Here is a 21,517-nt window from a genome sequence, read left to right on the forward strand (position 1 = left end):
TTTCGCGTGTAAATGACTTTGGACAGTGATTTGTTTACGATTGAGCAGTTGTAAGCTATGCCGTTGGAGGGCTGAAAATGCCACCGCATCCTTCATAGGATGCCATCTGAAAGCATTCAATTTGTCACTACAACTATCCTCACTCAATCATGCTACAGTGTTGACTGCAAAGATTTTACACGTATGTTGTTCAGGAGTGAAAAATAGCATAGCCAGGCAGTCGTCCTCCATAGCAACACCAGTGTCCTTGTCTCCAGCTCAGCGTGCACTGACGGCCCGAGGCCTGAGCTGTTCCGTCTAACGCCAACTGTTTTCATTTCCCCTGGAACACACCGACCTCTCCCGAGATCAGTCCACCTGACGCAATAAATCAATTCCAACACGGGGTTGACATTTCTATGCCGTATTTGTTGTTCAAATTGAAATCTTTTAACATTTTATTTGTTTTTTTCAAATGAAATTCACTTCAGTAATTAATCTCTAGCGCCACGCCAATCACTTGGACAGAGCAAGCAGAGAGCTGAAAGTGTTGACACGAGGCACAGTCCTTTCCACTACTGTAGAGTGAGTGGTGGACCAGTATGTCTGAACGCTACCTGTGCTTTTGTCAATGCTTATCCTCTTTAACCACCCATTCTCATCTTGCAATTGAGAAAATGCAATTGTATAGGAAAATACATGCTATTTCACTGAAGTGGAACTGTTGAGAACCGCGTCCCACCGAAGAGAACTAGTCATTGATTTGCTCTGAATTATGAAAGAACAAAGTAATTGAGCGTGGTATTATTTCTAGGAAGGAACGCAAGCTTATCTGGCACCTCCTCAAATGGCATTTTATTAACTGCCTGTTTTAGCCAGCCCCAAAGACAGCAGTTTCACACCACATTACCGCCACACATGGCTTGCCAAAATCTTCCCCGAGCTCCAAGTACTTATTCCAATGTTTGTCTCCTCGTTTAATGTCAATTGCTCAGAGAATCTGTTTTTAGAATGCAAAATTGCTATCCAGCTCCAAATGGGATTTGTTCTAGATGATATCTCCAGCATTTCTGATGAAGCCTTTTATTTGTATTTTTATGTGGTATTAATGAAGTGTTGAAGTGAGGAACCAAAAGTAACCCTTTTGTGTTGTCGTGTGTCTGTCAGAATCCCCGGACACTGAAGCAGCCATGGACCTGGGTGCCTCTGAAGTAAAGGAGTCTGAGGTCCTCTATGACTGTGTGATCTGTGGCCAGAGTGGCCCTTCCACTGAGGACCGGCCCACTGGCCTGGTTGTTCTCCTCCAGGCCTCCTCAGGTACTACTGCACTACATCCCCCCAGTAGCCCCCTCCCGGTTTCACATCACTAGATGAATGGCCTACACAATCTGCTTTTGTCTCACCACCGTCCTGGTTTTGTAGTTCAATTTCAACCACCACCTAATGAAATGGCAATACGGAGTCATTTGAACAGGGTAGTGTATTTCATAGATAAGAACATTAGCATTCCCTTCGCACGGCCCTTGCCGATTTAAACCAAAACAGTTATTCATGGCAGCTTGGCTCCACCATATTGGAAATCTAATTTTAATAGGTAGTTGAGCTGTTTTAATTGGCTCATTTATCATTCACGTTGATCCCTGGCTGCGTTTTTATACAGCCTCTCTCTGCTAAGAGTTAATTTCGATGCTATGCTGCCCAGACAGAGGATCATTCACTGTCATGAAAATAAACGGCATGTTTTATTAGTAATTAGTTGCGGTTTGGGAACACTTGCAGCCTCAAGGTCAAAAGAACACCTTATATGATCTGCCAACTGCTATTTCATATGATGCCTATCAAAAGACAATGTAAACGCTAAGTTAATTATCTCTCCGATCATTATTGCACACGGTCGTCTTGTCCTTAGATTGGAAGCCATAATCATTGGGAGCGGGATATTTTTCCCGGACTGCCGCTGATTACTGAGAGGATGTGCGGGAGACGAGCTGTCATTATCGACTGATTTATCACTCACTAATCTCTGTTCCTGATGTGGAAAAGGGGAAAAAACATCTGCTTTTGACTACAGGCATTCCTTCAACGTGACATGTTTTCCACGCAACCGCTGCCCCTCGATTGTTCTATGTAAATGTTATGCAGACTTATAAATGGGAATCTGAGAGCTCCTTATGCGTAGTAATAGATTATCACTCACTAACGAGCCCCCGTGCTCTGACTCTTTCAGTGCTGGGACACCGATGCAAGAGCGACGAGGCGAAGAAACTGCCAACCACTGACGAGGAGCGCATCTACCCAGCGGACACGTGCGGGGCTGCTCACGACGTCAGGCTGGCTCTCATGCAGAGCTTCTTCAAAGATGTAGGTGTCTGACTCACTCACTTGGTTACTTTGCACACATTTTATAAACTGTATATCTCTCGTGTCTTTGGTTTTGATCGATCAAGTAAAAAGGCTCACTGTAACACACAGGTAAGCATTCCTGTTTTTAAAATATTTTTAAAAACATTTTATTGTGTACTTTTTTTTTCTTTCCCAATTGTTGTGGTATCCAATTGGTAGTTAGTCTTGTCCCATCGCTGCAACTCCTGTACGGACTCGGGGGAGGCAATGGTCGAGAGCCATGCGTCCTGCGAAACACGACCCATCCAAGCCGCACTGCTTCTTAACACCGCTCGCTTAACTCGGAAGCCAGCCGCACCAATGTGTCAGAGGAAACACTGGTGACCGAAGTCGGCGTGCATTGCACCCGGCTGCAACAAGGAGTCGCTAGAGCGCGGCCGGCTGCGACACTGCCCGGGATCGAACCCAGATCTGTAGTGACGCCTCTAGCACTGCAATGAGTGCCTTAGTCTGCTGCGCCACTCGGGAGGCCAGCATTCCTGTTTTTTTATAAGTCTCTCATGCACATGGAGTGGATTCCCATCATAGATGTTGAACCATTCCTGCCTGAGTGGGTTTCCGGTGATTCAACAGCCTAGTCCCAGCCCCCGGCGAAGTGTGCCTGCCTGTCTGTCAGTAGCCGACTCAACTCAACTAGACTGAGTCGAGCGGCAACTACTGCGGGCTATTTGTGTGCTGGAATGAGTAGTTTTTTTTTTTTTTGGACTGAAACTTCATTCTATGTCATGACCGAGCTCCAGTCGCCACTCAAATCATTCGTAAATCACAGAGTTGCGTTTAATCGGCTAGTCTGTCAGTAACTCCAGCAGCCTGAGAGCGGAGATAATGAGGCATGGAGGATTTAGACCTCCCGACAGACCTTCTCCTCCACCTTATTTTTTATTTTTTCCCCCTCTCTCTGACTGGGAGCACTGAGGCAGTTAGTCAGTGACTAAGAAACACTGCCACTGTCTTTCAGTTTTAGCTGCACTGCTATTCTTTCGTTCCTTCTCCAGAGAATGTTACTGCCTTACTGGCACATAGAAATGTAAATTCAGGGTTTAAAACTGCCACTTGCATTTGCAACCCTTTTGACTTGGCAGTGCGACACCTAATTTGAATTGGTTGGTTGGGTGCCAGTGATTGTTTTTTGATTTGTAATTTATTTTTAAATTTTAAATGTATTTTTTGCTTGTCACATTTGTTTTTGGTTCGCAATTGGCTTTAAAAAAAAACTATCAAGATTTATTCAAACAATGGGAATGCAGACCATTCAAACAGTTTGGTCTGAAGTCATCGTGCTCTGTTTTTGAATTAACATTTCGAAAGGCTTTCCTAACAAATCTTCCCAATAAAAAGTTGACTGCAAAGTAGGCCTACCTGGCAGACTATCACAATTTGTATCAATCGCGGGGCATTTGTTTCGATAACTCTACCATCACATGTAGCCTATATTGACAGTACAAAAACACAGCTAGTCAAACGGTCTCTTGCTAGTCGCTCAATTGACGTTTTTGTTGAGTTTTTTTTTTACCTCAAAAGTAGTCTACTGATGCGGTTTCAGCATTATGGACTTTTTGTAGTTTTTCTATAAAGTGTGATTTAAACAAATAAAAATAGTGATTGAGAAACTGAATTTACCTAAATATAAAATTGATTGTATAGGGCCCTACAACTGTAGATATTTGTTTTCCCCCTCCAAACTATCAATGTAAATATATTGTCAAGTTAAAATGTAATTATTTGTGTATGGAGGGTGGGTCATTATAGGCTACTTGCTCAGCCCGCAAATTTAAAGAGATCATTTAAGTGATTCACGCATCATCTGCTTTCCCGGGCACAGTGTTCTTTGCATTCGGGCCAGTAGCTTTACCACTGGCCCGGTGTGCCACTGGCAAAATGACCTGAATGTCAAGCCCTGTGAGTGCATGCTAATTTAAAATATGGCTAGTTGTTTTTAACCTGGTTCTGTATAAAATGCAGTTACATGATGGGACACAGGTCAGGAGAAAATTGGTGTGCCCAAATCATGTGCTGGTGCCATCAACTGAAAAAGTGAAATAAAGTTTGTCTAGAGCCTTGTAATTCATTAGAATTGTAGTTAAATGAATCTATTGTAAACTCAGCAAAAAAATAAACGTCCTCTCACTGTCAACTGCGTTTATTTTCAGCAAATTTAACATGTTTGTATGAACATAAGATTCAACAACTGAGACAAACTGAACCAGTTCCACAGACCTGTGACTAACAAATTGAATAATATGTCCCTGTCAAAAGTAAGTCATGTACTGGCTATACGCGAATCCGACAAACACCTCTGGTGAGACAAAACCACGACTCGCCAGGGAAGAGCACTTTTTGCCAGTCCTGTCTGGTCCAGCGACATTGGGTTTATGGCTATAAGCGACGTCGTTGCCGGTGATGTCTGGTGAGGACCTGCCTTACAACAGGCCTACAAGCCCTCAGTCCAGCCTCTCTCAGCCTATTGCGGACAGTCTGAGCACTGATGGAGGGATTGTGCGTTCCTGGTGTAACTCAGGCAGTTGTTGCCATCCTGTCCCGCAGGTGTAATGTTCGGATGTACCGATCCTGTGCAGGTGTTGTTACGCGGTCTGCCACTGCGAGAACAATCAGCTGTCCGTTCTGTTTCCCTGTAGCGCTGTCTTAAGCGTCTCACAGTACGGACATTGCAATTTATTGCCCTGGCCACATCTGCAGTCGTCATGCCTCCTTGCGGCATGCCTAATGCACGTTCACGCAGATGAGCAGGGACCCTAGGCATCTTTCTTTTGGTGTTTTTTTTCATAACTGTGACCTTAATTGCCTACTGTCTGTAAGCTGTTAGTGTCTTAATGACCGTTCCACAGGTGCATGTTCATTAATGTTTCATTGAACAAGCATGGGAAACTGTGTTCAAACCCTTTACAGTGAAGATCTGAAGTTATTTAGATTTTTACGAATTATCTTTGAAAGACAAGGTCCTGGAAAAAGAGACGTTCTTTTCTTTGCTGAGTCTATATATTTAATTTCTACCGTTATGGAACTTCAAAGGGAATAGACTAACCTGTCTTCTGCTGTTCTCTTGTCTGTTTCGCAGAGTTCCTGTCTGCAGTCAGTCTCAATAGGCTGGGATGGAGGTGTGTATGTGCAGACCTGTGGACACACCCTGCACATAGACTGCCACAAGTCCTACATGGAGTCACTGCGCGTAAGAGAGTATCTTTACGAGAGTATGGATTGACATAAGGGACATGACATGAGGCAGTCCTACCCTGCATCTGTAATAATCCCAAGTGCATTTTTTTTTACACAGAATGACCAGGTGATGCAGGGCTTCTCTGTGGATAAGGGAGAGTTCACCTGCCCGCTGTGCAGACAGTTTGCTAACAGCGTGCTGCCCTGCCGCCCGGGCCGGAGCACCGAGGTGGTCAGCTGGCACATGCCCAGCAACAAGAAGACCTCTGTGCTGGTGAAGGAGGTGGAGGACCTGCAAGAGCAGCTGGGATTTTTCCCAGTAAGCACCACTGTAAGGCAGAGAGGTCTATACAGCTTCACCCCAGTCTGTTCCCCTGATCACTCCATCTTAACGCATCACTAGCTGACAAATGAGACTGACACTAACGATATTGCAGCTTTTTTAGTGGTACCCCAGTTTGGCCTCCGTTCATATTGAACCGGTCATCTCCTGGCAAATCTTTGCTGTGGTTTGTTTCCCATACCATACCAGTTATTTGCAAATGCATACCAGTGGGTGACCATTATGTTGAAAATTACCATTGTTGTCAAAATGGTGATGCTATGAAGTCACTGTATAACCTTTCCCCTTCAGACGGAGTCCAACCTCAGTAAGGAGATGGAGTTGGTTATCAAGGACATCAAGAACACCACCCAGAGGAAGTACATGGACTATGGCAAGAACCCTGGTTCCCCTGACAACGACTTCCTCTTCATGTACTCTGTGGCCAGGTGAGGGACACCGCAGTCTGCTCTGAGACTCTTCAAAATAATACAATTTTAGAGACTCCATTTGTCACAGTCATACAGAGAATTCTCAATTTCAAGCTAGACTAAGTGAAAGTGCACCCTGCTGACAGGCCTTGGAGATGTGGGATAGACTGGTCACTGCGGGCTATCTTTCAGTGAGACTGTGTTCCTGTGGCTAGTGACCCCCTCACCTTGCTCCAGTCAGACAGGGAGGTCCTCCTTCACTGCTCTTATTATGCACACCACTGACTATTGTCTGGTGGCCGCTGGCTGCCTGTCTTGTCTGCTCCTTTGTGCTCTTAAAGCCAGCTCCCTGCCTGACATTAGCCTACAATAACTGGGCACAGAAAGAGAACTGCAACCTTTCCTGAGTTTAGCCTAGTTGTATTTTTGTTTAGTTTTTTTCCCATTGAGTGCACTTCTTCGATTTGAGAAGGGCTGCTTGAAAAGGCTTTTGTACATTAACTTTGGTGTACAGTCGAAGCATATCGAATTTGTCTTTGTACCTGCATCGGATATATAGAGTGTTTTGAAGAAGGGAAAAAATGAAGTTGCTCGGAACCTGTGAAGGTTTTCTTGATTGCCTTTATTCATCCCTCTGCTTGTACTGCAGTGTGGGGCTGGAAGTGCTGCTTCTAAGCAGCTTTGTCAGTTATGACTGCAGTAAAATGCTATTGACTCTGGTTGGTTCCACCATCCTTTGCCTAGTCTTTTATTACCTCTGACTATGGATTTATCACTCTGCCTCCCTTTGACTGATTTGAAGAGCTCTTTCTCCTGAGCGCTTATTCACAGTTTTGTTGCGCCGTGTGTTAGAGCCCAAATCGTCCTTCCTTGAACAACACGCTCCTCTGTAAAAATCTGGAGGTAGCAGGCGCTCTGCAGTGCTTTTATCATAACCTGAAATTGATCATGCGTTACAGGGAGTAGAGAATGCAACCGTCATTCTATTCTTTCACCAGAGTGTTGTGGGAAGGCCTTGGTCCCTCCCCGACCTCTCCCCCTCCCCATGACACGGTCCACTCAACCGGTTCCTCACCCTGTGCCCGGCAGAAAGAAATCCCTGCTTCCTGTGTCTGGGTTTCTGTTGGCTTTTACAAGTTCAGTGAACAGTGCAAATTGCCTGAGGAATAGACAATTCCTCTGTCACAGGGGCGCTCTTATCAGTAGCAGACAGATGGAGCTTGGTGCAGCTGCATTATCTATGTGAAATTGCTTTTTCATACAGGGAGCCCGAGGATTTTCCCCCACCTTCCCAGCCGTTGGGAGGAAATGGCCAGTGGCAGGATCAAAACAACTCCAGTTCAGTCTAATTTTAGCAACACCTACTGTATCTGCTTTTAATATCAATTTATTCTGTTACGGCTTTTATTTCATTATTTGGTGGCGCAAATGTTTATATTAAATGTTTGGATATGCATTGGGAATTCACAGCAGAGATTATACACGGAAACTGTGGATGAAACAGCTGTTATGCTAACAGCCTAGCTTGTGCAAACCCGGAACCGTTGAAGTTCTGTAATTTGTTGATACGGAATAGCTGGTCCAAAACAAACACAACAACAAATCTGATGGGTTTTTATAAAAAGGGGGGAAAGTCAGTCACGCATATATTGAGGATAATTCTGCTAGGTGATGCGTTTAGGTTTGCCCACTAGCCCTACTGTTTTAGGTTGCTAATAGAGCCTAACCAATATGGGATTTTTCGGTCTGATACTCATTTTATATGGAGGCAAAAGTCAGATATATCTGCCAATATATATATATCTATATCTATCTATCTATCTATCTATATCTATTCACACATTGTGCTCCAAAGGATTAACGTATTCTGTAAATTATGATTTCTTAACACAATATATTAAAATTAACGTTATTTAAGAACATTTTATTTGTGGATTACAGGATATCCACCAAAAAGCAACTATATCCTGTATAAATATGGCAGTAAATTATACCTTCTTTAGTTTACTTTCTTAGGTACAATTTAAAGATGTCTATGGCAGTGGATAAGAAGCATGCAAAAGTGTTTGTGCTAAACCACCACAAGGGATGGCTGGTTGAATTAAACTGTCAAGTAAATCTGAAACCGCACTGTCCACAAATAAGCGTTGAAATGCAGTAACATGCGGTTTGTAGTGTTTACCACTAGGTGTCAGTTTCAGCGTTTGTCTCGAGTTGATTTACTACAGTGTTTACAACAGTCACAGGTCATGTAAACAAACACGTAAATGGCAACTTTTGACGAGCACAAGTTGGCTGTTCATTACAACAATGTTTTGTCATAGAAACCAAATAAAGCTTACATTGTTATTAAATAAGACATGTACTGGCTATACATTTCAACTGCAAATGGCATGCGCTGATGACTGTTGTATGCAGGCAAAATCTTGCCGCACTGGTTTTGGTCACACGTTTTCATTTAGTTAGCTAACTAAACGTAGCTACTTATCTCATCGTGAATGCAACCACATGGACTGAATGATACATCTGTGACAACGGTCTTGCTTTTTGCAGATTGCATATTTCACAAAACGAACTAAGCCCATTAGCTAACATAATAGGTCCAGACACTATAACGGTGTTATGTTTGTGTCATGGACGAGTATTCACTAGGGCTAACAGTGTCCAGTGTTCGCACTAAAGTAGCACAGATTGCTAGCTAGCTAAGCAAACTACCTTGCTGGCTACCTAGCCAGCTAATGTTAACTAAGTGAGAATGTGATGAGGACAAGGCTGCTTGCTTGGTGAAGTGTGTTTCTTGTTTATTTGACCAAGCCTATGGCTGAATGATGTTCCCTCTTCAGGCAACATTACAATTTTTTTTATGTCATAAAATTAGCAGACTTGTTTATTATATGTATATAATGTCGGCGCTTTATCTGTGGGATAAAAAACCGATACAAATATTTGTGAAAGGCTAATATCAGCCGCTAAAATCGGTCAATTGATTAATCGATATGCTCGAGTGGCTTCTGCCATAGCCGGTAGATGACAAGAAGAAATGTTAATAATCCACTTTTTTGTTGTCCTGTTTCTGAATGGGGGGGGGGGGGGGACTCAGTCAGACTGCCTGAGCTAACAATGGCTGTGAAAATGCGTTAATCTTCCTCTTGTCCTTCTAAGTCCAACCAGTATGCTTAGTAATGGTTGTGTTTCCTCAGGACAAACCTGGAGCTGGAGCTGGTGCACCGTGGAGGTAACCTGTGTTCTGGAGGAGCCAGTGGTGCAGCCAAGCGCTCCTGTCTCAGTGAGTACACCACACCATTCTTCTGGCCTTGCTTCCCACTAGATTAACATGAGTGAACCCTCGTCCATCCATCTACTCTGCTATACGAAGTGTGATGCCCCCTGCTCGACCACGTCGCTATTGTGTACATCTGAAGTATGCCGTCGACCCATGTTTCATATCATCGCATTTTAAAATTAATAATAATTTTGTTAAAGAGCATTAAGTATTTGTCTGTTTACTTTGTTAATTTATGATGAGGTTCATTGGTATTTAGGCTGACGAATACGGTGACTTGTGGGTGGCGGGGACGCCTTGTCTCATCGACCGTTTGTGTAATGAAGTGTCAGAGTTGAGATTGGATTGATGTAACCGTTGGACCATTTGTAAAGATTGTCGATTAGCAGGGAAGGCGAGCTTGGTATCCCAGGTGAGCTGTTGCCGTTGTGTTTTCTGGACATGGATCAAGTGCTGTTGTAGTTGATTGTGTGGCAAGGATGGCCTGCTCTGGGGGGACTGGGAATGAAGACTGAGTGATGTTGTTCTGAGCTGTGACTGGGCCCCACTGTGACAATGTCAAAAGACAAAGCCTCAGAGAATGGTATCCAATGGGAAGACATGCAGACCGTGTAAGGTTTGCTTTTTTGGATTGGCGACTCGTTTTTAGATCCCCCCAAGGTGTTTCTCCTTTATTGTACTTTGTCATTTGAATTGGACCTTTTTTTAAAAATATGTTAAACATTACTTTCTCCTTGTCAGAACTGAGCCTGTGGATGAGGGCATCCCATTTCCCTGCTCTGTTTTAATTAGTCTGTTTAGTGGTGATTCATTTTAGCCGCTCGCTGCACTAGTGAGAGGCCTGTCATCCTTGATTGGGGCAAAATACATTTCACGCTAGAGGACTGCCATTTTCTGAGCTACATTAACTTGCGTAGCTGCGCTGGCGGGCAAGTAGCAATACATTAGTGATTTGTCTTCGTAGGGAATGGGATATGGAGGGGAACGTGGGACATGCGATAACAACTATTATCCAAGTGAGTTCCTAAGCCATATCCCACAAGGCACTTACAGTGGCAAGAAAAAAGTGTGAAGTCTTTGGAATTACTTGGATTTCTGCATAAATTGGTCATCAAATTGAATCTGATCTTCATCTAGGTCACAACAATAAACACCGTGTGCTTAAACTAATAACACACAAATTATTGTATTTTCTTGTCTATATTAAATACATCTTTTAAACATTCACAGTGTAGGATGGAAAAAGTATGTGAACCCATAGGCTAATGACTTCTCCAAAAGCTAACTGGAGTCAGCTAACCCGGAGTCCAATAAATGAGAAGAGATTGGAGATGTTGGTTAGATCTACCTTGCCCTTTTAAAAAACACTCACAAAATTTCTGTTTGCTATTCACAAGAAGCATTACCTGATGTGAACCATGCCTCGAACGAAAGAGATCTCAGAAGACCTAAGATTAAGAATTGTTGACTTGCATAAAGCTGGAAAGGGTTACAAAAGTATCTCTAAAAGCCTTGATGTTCATCAGTCCACGGTAAGACAAATTGTCTATACATGGAGAAAGTTCAGCACTGTTGCTACTCTCCCTAGGAGTGGCCATCCTGCAAAGATGACTGCAAGAGCACAGCGCAGAATGCTCAATGAGGTTAAGCAGAATCCTAGAGTGTCAGCTGAAGACTTACAGAAATCTCTGGAACATGCTAACGTCTCTGTTTAGTGTAAAACACTAAACAAGTATGGTGTTCATGGGAGGACACCAAGGAAGAAGTCACTGCTGACCCCCAAAAAACATTGCTGCACATCTGAAGTTTGCAAAAGAGCACCTGGATGTTCCACAGCACTACTGGCAAAAAATTATGTGGACAGATGAAACTACAGTTGAGTTGTTTGGAAGGAACACACAACACTATGTGTGGAGAAAAAAAGGCACAGCACACCAACATCAACCTCATCCCAACTGTAAGTATGGTGAAGGAAGCATCATGTTTTGTGACTGGTTTGCTGCCTCGGGGCCTGGACAACTTGCTATCATCGACAGAAAATGAATTCCCAAATTTATCAAGACATTTTGCAGTGTTATGCTATCTGTCCGCCAATTGAAGCTCAACAGCGGTTTGGTGATGCAACATGACAACGACCCAAAACGCAGAAGTAAATCACCAACAGAGTGGCTTCAACAGAAGAATACGCCTTCTGGAGTGGCCCAGTCAGAGTCCTGACCTCAACCCAATTGAGATGCTGTGGCATGACCTCAAGCAGTTCACACCAGACATAAGAAGAATATTGCTGAAACAGTTTGGTGAAGAGGAATGCTCCAAAATTCTTCCTGACTGTTGTGCAGGTCTCATCCACAACTACAGAAAATGTTTGGTTGAGGTTATTGCTGCCAAAGGAGGGTCAGCCAGTTATTAAATCCAAGGGTTCACATATTTTTCCCACCCTGCACTGTGAATGTTTACACTGTGTGTTCAATAAAGACATGAACACGTATAATTGTTCGTAAGTTTAAGCAGACTGTCTATTGTTGTGACCTAGATGAAGATCAAACTTGACGACCAATTTATGCAGAAATCCAGGTATTTCCAAAGAGTTCACATACTTTTTCTTGCCACTGTATATTGTTAGGCTCATGAGGATGTCATGGGGAGGGGAGCAGGAAATCCCTTGCGTTAAATCAACTGGAGAGTCCACACCTCAAATAGCTCGCATCTGGTTTATCAGCCAGAGAGAAGGTTTTGAATTATGCCAGTCTATTGATGTAGGCTGCACAGAGAAGACGGCCTTGAACATCCAATACAATACTGTTAGGCCGACACCCACCATATCACAATGAGATGATCAATTCCTATGGGCACATTTCAAAAGTGTTTGTACACTGGGGGGGGGGGGGGGGTAAAAGTAATCTAGGCCCACCATAGGTCACACAGGCATGACTAATCTAGATTAGTGGCTTGGCGGGGGTAAAGATCATGGCAAACAGCATGAGCTCTGATAGAAGGCAAGGCCAGATCAATATCTGAAGGCATCTCTATTGATGTTGTCAGACTGCGTGGCTGTGGGGAGGGGAGTAGAGAAGAGCAGCATGCTGAGGGGGAAGCATGCAGATGGAAGAGGTGGTAGCCATGTGAGCTGCAATTTGAAGCCCGGTTCCCTGCCACCTTGAAGGGCATTGGCTGGCGTTCCTTCCGCCACAGTGTCACTCCTCACATGTTGTCCTCTAGTGGAGGGACTTGAACCCCATCTGACAGGCGGAGGGACTGAATCGGAGTCACTCACCTCCCTCAGCCTCTGGTTTGTATCCTGCTGCTGTCGTGTTTCGACTGTAGAGGGCGGTGTTGCGCTAGTTTGTCAGCCATGTTGACAAACACACCTGAAAGTCCATATTGCAGCAGTGGAATTCAATGTGTTGCTGCATTACAGCTGTCATAACTCTCTGGGGTCAAAGTCAAATATTGAGCTTGAATAATTGTTTGTTGACAAGGTTGCATGTAAAAAAAAAGTAACCTACACGAGAGCAGGTAGTATAAAGCGTTCGCCTGCTTGTAATCCGAAAAACAGAAATGAGTTACCTCTGGTTCGTTCCGCCATTCCTATGTGGAAAGAAGTGGGTTTTGGGATAAATGTTTTTTTTTTAAATGTATGTGCTTAACATGGGCTTAGGAGATCTTATACATTTTGTTCTATGAGATACAGTATCAGTCAGTTAACGAAACCTTTATGTGCTTCAAAATTCACATATCTTCTAGAACAAAACGTATAAGATCTCCTAAGCCTGTGCATACCTTATTTTCAGCATTAATCCAAAATCTCAATTTTCCCATAGACTTTGTCCAACGAACCATGGTGCAATTGGTACATACAAAAAGATGCCATTACAATTTTCATATTTCCAATACACTTTTAACTATGGCCCTAATGAACACTAACCTAGTGGGCTGTTGTGTGAGGCCACTATAAGAAGTAGGTTAAATTGTTTTTGAGCAAATAAAATAAGAGGACACTGTTCCAGGAGGTGATAACATTTTTTTGTGTGTGCGTGCACCTTGGGGCAGCAGGTAGCCTAGTTTTTAGAGCGTTGGTTGCAAGATCGAATCCCCGAGCTGACGAGGTAAAAATCTGTCGTTCTACCCCTGAACAAGGCAGTTGTTCCTATACACTGTTCCTAGGCCGTCATTGTAAATAAGAAATTGTTCTTAACTGACTTGCCTAATTACATTTTAAAAGAAAGGTGTGACACTTCATGTTACACAGTGAACAGGTGTGACTCCTGACCAGAGGATAGCTGGGAGCAGAGTAGTGCCGTCTATCCATCTGGCCTGCTTTCTCCCAGCAAAACCATTACGCTCAGTGCAATCAAGTCAACTGTATTTGGCATTTGATTCACTGATCGTGGGCGCTGACCTACTGACATGCAGGTGGACAGTTTTACAGTAGCTGTCTCATTTCTGTGCCAGTGTTCTGATCTATCTCGCTGACCATTTTTTAAAATTTCTCCAATGTCTTTCAGATCAGCTGTTCCACGTGCTTGCCATGCACATGCGTCTGTACAGCATTGATTCTGCTTACAACCCCTGGACCAGGTTGACCCAGGTTGCTCCGAGCAGAGACAAGTGAGTGACTGCTAACCTGACGCTACACCATACAGACCTTTACATCTACTTTGGCCTCTCCTCGTCCTGCAATCCCACTACACATACGGCTGTTTTATCACAAACTCCGCCACACACCCTGCATCAGCCAAACACACTGAACCTCTCTCCCCCGAATCCTGCAGCTCCACCTCACCTGACATCTCTATAGCCCTCTCCTGATCCCAGTTTATCCTAACAGCACTCTAGCACAGCCTGTAATCAGTGCCACTTTCCCCTCATGCTCAACACCACCACATCCTGCGTGCTCTGACAGCTTTTCCTCCAGGCAAAGAGGATTTAAAAACAGAGAAGGAACCATGTGTGGTTGCCATAGATGCCAATAATTGCTGCATCTGGCAAATTACCGGGTGCTCCACAGAGAGCGAAACGACCCCTTCAGACGCTGCAACGAGAAACAACTGCCCCACACATCTCAGCCCTCCCCCGCCCAGCGTCATCTTTCACAGCATCGTAGAAACCGAGACATTTAACAAGGCAGTCTTCTTCACACGCTCTCTCTCTCCACACTGCTTGTTTGTGTAGCATCAGGTGTGCTCTCTGGCGTCAGTTTGCCTTCCGAGGTTTACAGCCTTGAGAGCGATCAGCATCCCACTCGTATAACACTTCGCACTATTAGATAAGCTAACGACCTCTCTCCCAAGACGGCTTTTACACCTGTTACTATTTAAATGCTTCGAGCCATGCAGGCATCTTGGTGGAGCAATTTTGTGTTAAAAATACCTTGTTAGGGATTCGGAAGGCAGCTATGTCACTGACACCCTCAGGCAACCGTGTAGCTCTATTTAAATGGGACAAGGGAATGACGACGCTCATGCCTTCCAGACGGTGACCTAGACATTCACTTTTTTCATATCCTTTCTCATATGTCCATTTTTGTGGATACGTTTCACATTTTTGGTTTTGTTTTCAAAAGACCTGCATTGCTCATTGTATGTATTGGTCATCTGGATTTGACTGCAATTTAGCTGTGAGTGCTGTATACTGTAGTCTTTTGCATGAGAGGGAATTAAAAGCAGATTGCTGCGTCAGTTTTTCGGTTGTACGCTAGAATGAACAGTCGAGTGCCTTTTTTATAAAATGGAATGCATTATTGTGTAAGTGTGGCCCCTTTTCAGTCGAAATCCCTGGACGTCTCCTTAAGGTAGAGTGGAGATTAGAGGCTCTCTCTGTGGGCAGCCAGAAGAAAACAAGCCATTTTTTAAATGGAGACGGCAACAACAATCTTCAGAATGTGGCTCCAGCTGCATTATAGCAGGATATAAAGGAAATATGCTTTGCTTTCCCCCACTGCATTAAAGTGGAGGGCAATTAGAAAGTGTGTGTTGTTTTTTAAGCAACGTTTTCAAGTGCAGTGTATATATTCAAGGGAGGACTTTGCTCTTGGCCCTGACAAGATAAAAAGCAATAGGATATGTATAGTGTGTACATAACCTCATTCCATTTATGGTTTCCCTATCATTCCCCTACCAATGCCATGTTATTGGGAATGGTCAGGGGTTGTAAAATGGCCAGGATTGATTTTGGGAAATTTGGTTAAACCTTTATACAGAAACATTTGATTTGCGTTCTACCATTCAATGTAATAAATGAGGACTTTTCCACCAGTTCTGCAGTGCAATACAAGTATTGAGGAATTCTCTAAGGAAAAGCAATATATATATATTTTTTTCATTTCATGAATAAAAATAATTCACCTTGGGAGATCGAACTTGATCATAACAAACACATTTTAGAGCCCACAACGGCAGTCCATTTTATGGGGGGTTTGTTTACGTAGTCTTTCTAGGGCAGACCGGACACAAGATTCACCCAGGCCACAATCGTATTCAAATTGAACGTGCGTTCCTGGAATGGTCTTCCGGTGGGTGTTCCGGCCCATTTCCACCCCCTAATAAAACCTTTTACGGGTACCCACAGTTTCTTGTTAAACTGCATACTTTACTCTTAATGAGCGTGCTGTATGTTTTTCAACACGTCTTTAAAAATCCTTACCCTGAGCTTGTATTGGTAAAAGGTTCCATGTGTTGTTCCCTACAGCTGCCTGGATGACGAGAGACCAGACGTCCCCATGCTGTTCAGAGACTGCCCATCCCTGCTGATCATCTTTGTGTTGACCATGCCACAGCCGCTACGCAAAGGTGCTGTCACTGTTCTTACTATCCTGACTGTGTTTTCCCGATCAGTCCAAAGGGACCGGGAGGGGAAGGTGGGTTAATGAGGCTACAGACGGATGTTTTTCAGTGGCTGGGTCAGAACGGCAAACCGTTACCAGTCCGAATCATGACTGAATGTAGAGAGGGGTCTTATCTGTTCCCTTTTTTTTTTTGTATTTGGCTGTGAGGAGCAGAATGACATGGATCGCTTTATGGAGGTCGCCCGCTTCACATGCCCTTCATCTCCAGCTGAGCGCTTCCTGTTTGAGCTCCTCCAGGCTCGGCACCGTGCGCCTGGGGAGGGCCACCACGTCGGAGGCCAGGTTGCAGCAATCATAGGCCTACTTAATGGGTGCCATGCCACACAAAGCTGATCATTTCAGTGATTACTGAACTGACTAAACCCATGGACACTGAGGTGGTTTGAGGCCTGAAGATCTCTCCTAGCATCAGAACAGGGGAGAGATAATCAACTCTGTTAAACCAATATACAAGTTATAAAGAGCCATTGGTTCTGTGAGGGGATATGTCTGTGACAGGTTTTTTTTCTCTCAAACGAAAGCCATTTCACAGCTATAAGAGCACTCCTCCATATCGACTGTATAACACTTCCTTACATTGCCCTAAAGAGTCTGCCGGGGAAAAGGGCACTCAATGTCTTATTAGCTTTTAATGGTCTTTGTATATTTTTTCAATTCCACATTGATTAAGCCAAAATAAGCATGACGGTCCTCATTGTGGAATGGAGAATAGATTGTAATACATCACAATGAGCGATGGGTGTGAATTAAGCATTTTATTAAAGTCGGGGCATGGCGATCAGGACGTGCCTGGGTTTTTGTCCTGTTTAGAGTGGATAGGTGTGAGGGGCGGGTAGGTCCTAACAGCCTGTGTGTCCTTCATGGCAGTAAAGGGGTTGTCTTTTTAATGTGCTGACGCAACACAATGGACCTGTCACCAGCACCACTCTCCTGAGGAGGGCAAATAATGGCGCTCATTGTATTTCTTGTCACTTCAAATCCAACGCCTATTTCCACCTGGCGGCCTGGGTGCCGGCTGCCTCCTGCTAATTACCAGTCTCTATTTGATGAGCCTTTATAAACACTGGAGATGAGAGAGCCATTCCTCTGGAGACCAAACCCAACCTATTGACTTGTCTTCTAGCCCAATAAAAATGGTGTCAATCTCTTATAGGCACCCTGATTTCCCAGTTTACAGAGCATTCTAGACCTCTTAAGTAATTTATTTTATTCCGGTTGCTCATAAATTAAACTGCTTTCTATTTAACAAGCTGTTCTAAGTAGTAATTGGGAAGAGAGAAAATATTTCTAAATCAATGTGTTGTTCCACTCAGTAAGTGGTCTGTGTAGATAACACATCTAGGCTATTGTGATTTCCTATTTTGGCTGAATGCTAGGATGATCTATTCACATCCATAATTGTCAAAAAGCCAATGAAGGGCAGTATTTGCATATTCTCCCAAAACAATAGGCATTTGCATTATACTCCTGTTTTTTATGCTAAGCAGACAGTCATCCATAACAGTAGTTATTCCAATGAGAATGGCAACAATTTAGTTATAAATCTGTTATGATTCTCAAAACAATGAGACGGTCGGCTGAGTGTCATGACCAGGAAAACGTATGTGCGACACAATATATTTGTTCCTCCGACATTAGTGCACCTAACCTGGGTCTGTGCGTCGCCTCTCTCTCTGTCCCTGTAGAACACTTCATCTGTCTGGTGAGGATGCTGTACAACCTGCAGTACACCCAGGCCCTGGCTGCTCTCTCGGCCAAGTTCAGCCCCGAGGAGAGGCAGGCCTGGAGCACGTCTGGAACTCTCAAGAAGGTAATGGAGATATCACCCTCCTCGCCGTACTGCTGCTTTGTACTCTACCCAAGGGCCTTAGGATGCACTGGCTTCACAACATATCTATACTTTCTACTTGTTATCCCTGGGACCTGTTTACATCCGTGGCAAATGAAGGTGTGACGCAAATTAAGATTAAGACCTGGCCCCGAGTTCCGTTAAGCAGTTTGGGCTGTAGATATATCGATCATCGTTAACAAGGAGAGAGTGATTACCGGAGCTGGTTGGCATTAATTGGCTATTCATCTTCAGTCTATTAAATCTGTATTAGCGAGTGGCTGGTTGGAATGTAAATGGGCCAACAGCAAAATGCCTCCCCTTCAGGGTATTTTCGATCTATTGTGGCGCAGCTGAATATCTTACCCCACTTTGTCACGAACAGTGTAGCACTCTCTCACAAGCTGTCATTAAGACGGCTTGGAAATCCTCATTGGCCACATTTGGAGGGATGTCATTGTATTTAAATTGCTGTAGATAAAAAGACTGTCTCAACCGAGATCCCGAGCCCAGAGGAAGGAAATCCAAAGACATTAAATTCCTCCCGCTATAAATCTTTGACAGAGAACACCAGGCTAGATAAGACTGGCTGCTGTTTTCTATTCTCTCTCCCCCCACCGTGAGCTTGATAAAAGCTATCAGATCATTATTTCAATCAGTTGAATTTGATCAGAACACTCAGTCATTTCTTGGTGTTTATCAACGGTGCCTATTTTTTTTTTATTGCATAAAAATAAATATTTATTATTCTGCGTAAATTATTTTATACAGTGCACATTTTAAAGGGAGGTACGGGGGTTGCAGCACAATTGACAATGGACTGCTTGAATATCATATGTAGCTGGTCCAGTGGCGTGAGACTCCTGAGAGCCTAATTGTGTCATACTGCTGTTGTACTATAAAAAGTATCATCTACTCTCAATGTGTCACCTCTCCACTGCTTTTGGACCATCTCCCACAGAATGCTTTCAATGCCGAGAAGTCCTATGAAGCTCTTCTCAGCCATGTCATCACTGAGCTGTCCAAGGTGAAGACTGTGTATGACGTGAACACCGACGAGCCATCCATGGTAAGCCATATCAAGTTCCGTAAAAAGATATTAAACCATTTCAAAGCTGCCAAGCTCCCAGTACTTGGCTAGCCAGCCCCCCCCCCCCCCCCCCCCCCTCAGTTTTCTTAATTTTTTTACATGATAAAGTGCCCATTTAACACCATCTGTGCTCTCTCTGAAGGAGATCTATATCACCCCATTATCTGTTGAGAGGTTATTGATGAGGCATTACTCCTGTGCTTCCTTTCCCAGCTGAGCTCCAGTGTGTGGTCCCCACAGTCCATAGAGTACAGCCTCCAGCAGTTCTGCCTACCTTACCTCCGCCTCTCCTGTCTCCTGCAGCACCATCTTTATGGGGACAACCTGTCAGGCTGCCCGGTACGGTTACTGCTACTGTTCCGCACCTCCCCACCTCTCTGCCTGCCTGCGTCTCTGTTCCATAGCTGCTCCAACCTCACGGCTTTAACTCATACTGATAATTTGTTCTGTTTCAGGAGGAAGAAGAGTTCTCAGGCCTGGCTGGCTGTTTAGGGCTCCTTGACCCAGCCCCTCAACCATCTAACCCCATGTACAGTGCCTCATGTCTGGACTGGACAGTCAGTGCTTTCGACCTGATGTCTCAATGGTGCTCTGAGGTCACAGGGCTCGCCGACACTCAGGCTGAGAAATCAATGGTAGGTTTGAGGCTGAGCACTTCTCTCCACCAATCGTTCTCTAGTATATCGTCTCCAAAACACCAATGGTGGCGTCATTCTTTTCCCTTGTTCTTTTGGTACTAGTGACACCATGCGTTAGCTGTGGCGCTGAATATAACCCCTCTTCACCTCTGGGAGTGATGGTTTTTCACATACTACCTTTGTCAATCAGCACTGTCCTTTTCTGCCATACATCACACAATGAAATCTCCCATCGCTTCACACAGCCATTCTGGATGATTCCCGCATACCTTTCAACTGTGGACATTGTTTATTGTCGCACCCTGGAGCTGAAGGGCATACACAAAGTGTGGCATATAGGAACTTTTAAGGATTTATTCGGTAGAAGGCTTAAAACAGGCCAGCTTTTATTTCCTATATTTCTAAATCCTTTTTAGTAGCAAGTGGAGAGACTCAATGCCCAAACTGAAATGAATGTACAGTAACCTCAGTGTTTCTTGGGCTGATGCTTAGAGGAGCAGGAAACAAAGTGCTGTGGTATTTTCTTCGATGTCTTAAGGCTGCTGAGCCGGGCCGATGAGTCCGCTTACTAAAAGAGTCTATTGACAGGAGGTTAGAGAGCGAGTGGACGAGCACATGGTTAAATGAAAGGGACTTCGGATTCAGCTCTCGAGCGATTGGATTGGCTTTCTTAAGTTATGGGCTGCTGAAGTTTAGGCCTACCGTGGACACAGCACAATCGTGAGACAGATAAAGCCCCCCCCCCCAGCTCCCATTGTCTAAAAAGTCTGCACAATGTGGTCCGAGCTGTTAAAGAGGATTGCCTAGGGCACAAAGTTGGGGTTGGTAATTGGAATAATGTTGTGACTGCCGTGGTTAATTTCCCTCCATCCAGACTTTGCTTGTCCAGGATCTGCAGTGGGCCTCCCCTCACCTCCTCCACTTACCAGACAACTACAACACCATCTTCCAGTACTACCACAAGAAGGCCTGCACTGCCTGCAAAAAAGTGCCAAAGGACCCGGCGCTTTGCCTCGTCTGTGGCACCTTCGTCTGCCTCAAAGGGCTGTGCTGCAAGCAGCACGGGATCTGCGAATGCGTTTGGGTGAGTGGCCCTGCTTTTCAAAGGCCGTATTAGACTATATCTGAAAAGAGAGCATGATTTTTATATTTCTTATTCAGCGAGTGGCTTCATTTTTTTTTAGGTCATTGATGGATATTATTACTCTACGGTACAAAATAAGAACTTGCATGCTTGGGTGGCGCTGCTGGGTGCAGAGGGCAATGTGTTTTGGTGAATGGGTTGTGCGTGTCTGTCTTTAGCACTCTCAACACTGTGGCGCCGCCACAGGCATCTTCCTATTGATCAACGCCTCGGTCATCATCATCATCCGAGGACACCGCTTCTGCCTGTGGGGCTCCGTTTACCTGGATGCCCATGGAGAGGAGGACCGCGATCTACGGTACAAATACACGCCATAGACCCTTTGCATTACACTTCAGTTTCATCTCACACAATCATCTTATCAGGTTCTCACTAGAATGG

General features: G+C 44.3%; 1 protein-coding gene across 4 annotated transcripts in view; it reads left to right on the forward strand.

The window, feature by feature from the left end:
• The window catches only part of LOC109870832 (E3 ubiquitin-protein ligase ubr3-like), a 41,970-nt gene that overhangs the window by 16,854 nt on the left and 3,599 nt on the right, over positions 1–21,517 (forward strand). For 2 of the 4 annotated variants that reach the window (XM_020461480.2, XM_020461483.2), the window contains 14 exons: positions 1,147–1,296; positions 2,207–2,340; positions 5,459–5,569; positions 5,675–5,887; positions 6,191–6,327; positions 9,510–9,595; positions 14,098–14,200; positions 16,280–16,380; positions 18,122–18,246; positions 19,226–19,333; positions 19,568–19,693; positions 19,810–19,989; positions 20,867–21,076; positions 21,295–21,434. In XM_020461480.2, the coding sequence (XP_020317069.1) occupies positions 1,147–1,296; positions 2,207–2,340; positions 5,459–5,569; positions 5,675–5,887; positions 6,191–6,327; positions 9,510–9,595; positions 14,098–14,200; positions 16,280–16,380; positions 18,122–18,246; positions 19,226–19,333; positions 19,568–19,693; positions 19,810–19,989; positions 20,867–21,076; positions 21,295–21,434 (1,924 nt within the window). The remainder of the gene's footprint in view (positions 1–1,146; positions 1,297–2,206; positions 2,341–5,458; positions 5,570–5,674; positions 5,888–6,190; positions 6,328–9,509; positions 9,596–14,097; positions 14,201–16,279; positions 16,381–18,121; positions 18,247–19,225; positions 19,334–19,567; positions 19,694–19,809; positions 19,990–20,866; positions 21,077–21,294; positions 21,435–21,517) is intronic. The other 2 variants (XM_020461482.2, XM_020461484.2) reach the window with 1 other exon arrangement.

The sequence above is a fragment of the Oncorhynchus kisutch genome, linkage group LG26 (genome assembly GCF_002021735.2).
Source record: "Oncorhynchus kisutch isolate 150728-3 linkage group LG26, Okis_V2, whole genome shotgun sequence".
NCBI lineage: Eukaryota > Metazoa > Chordata > Actinopteri > Salmoniformes > Salmonidae > Oncorhynchus > Oncorhynchus kisutch.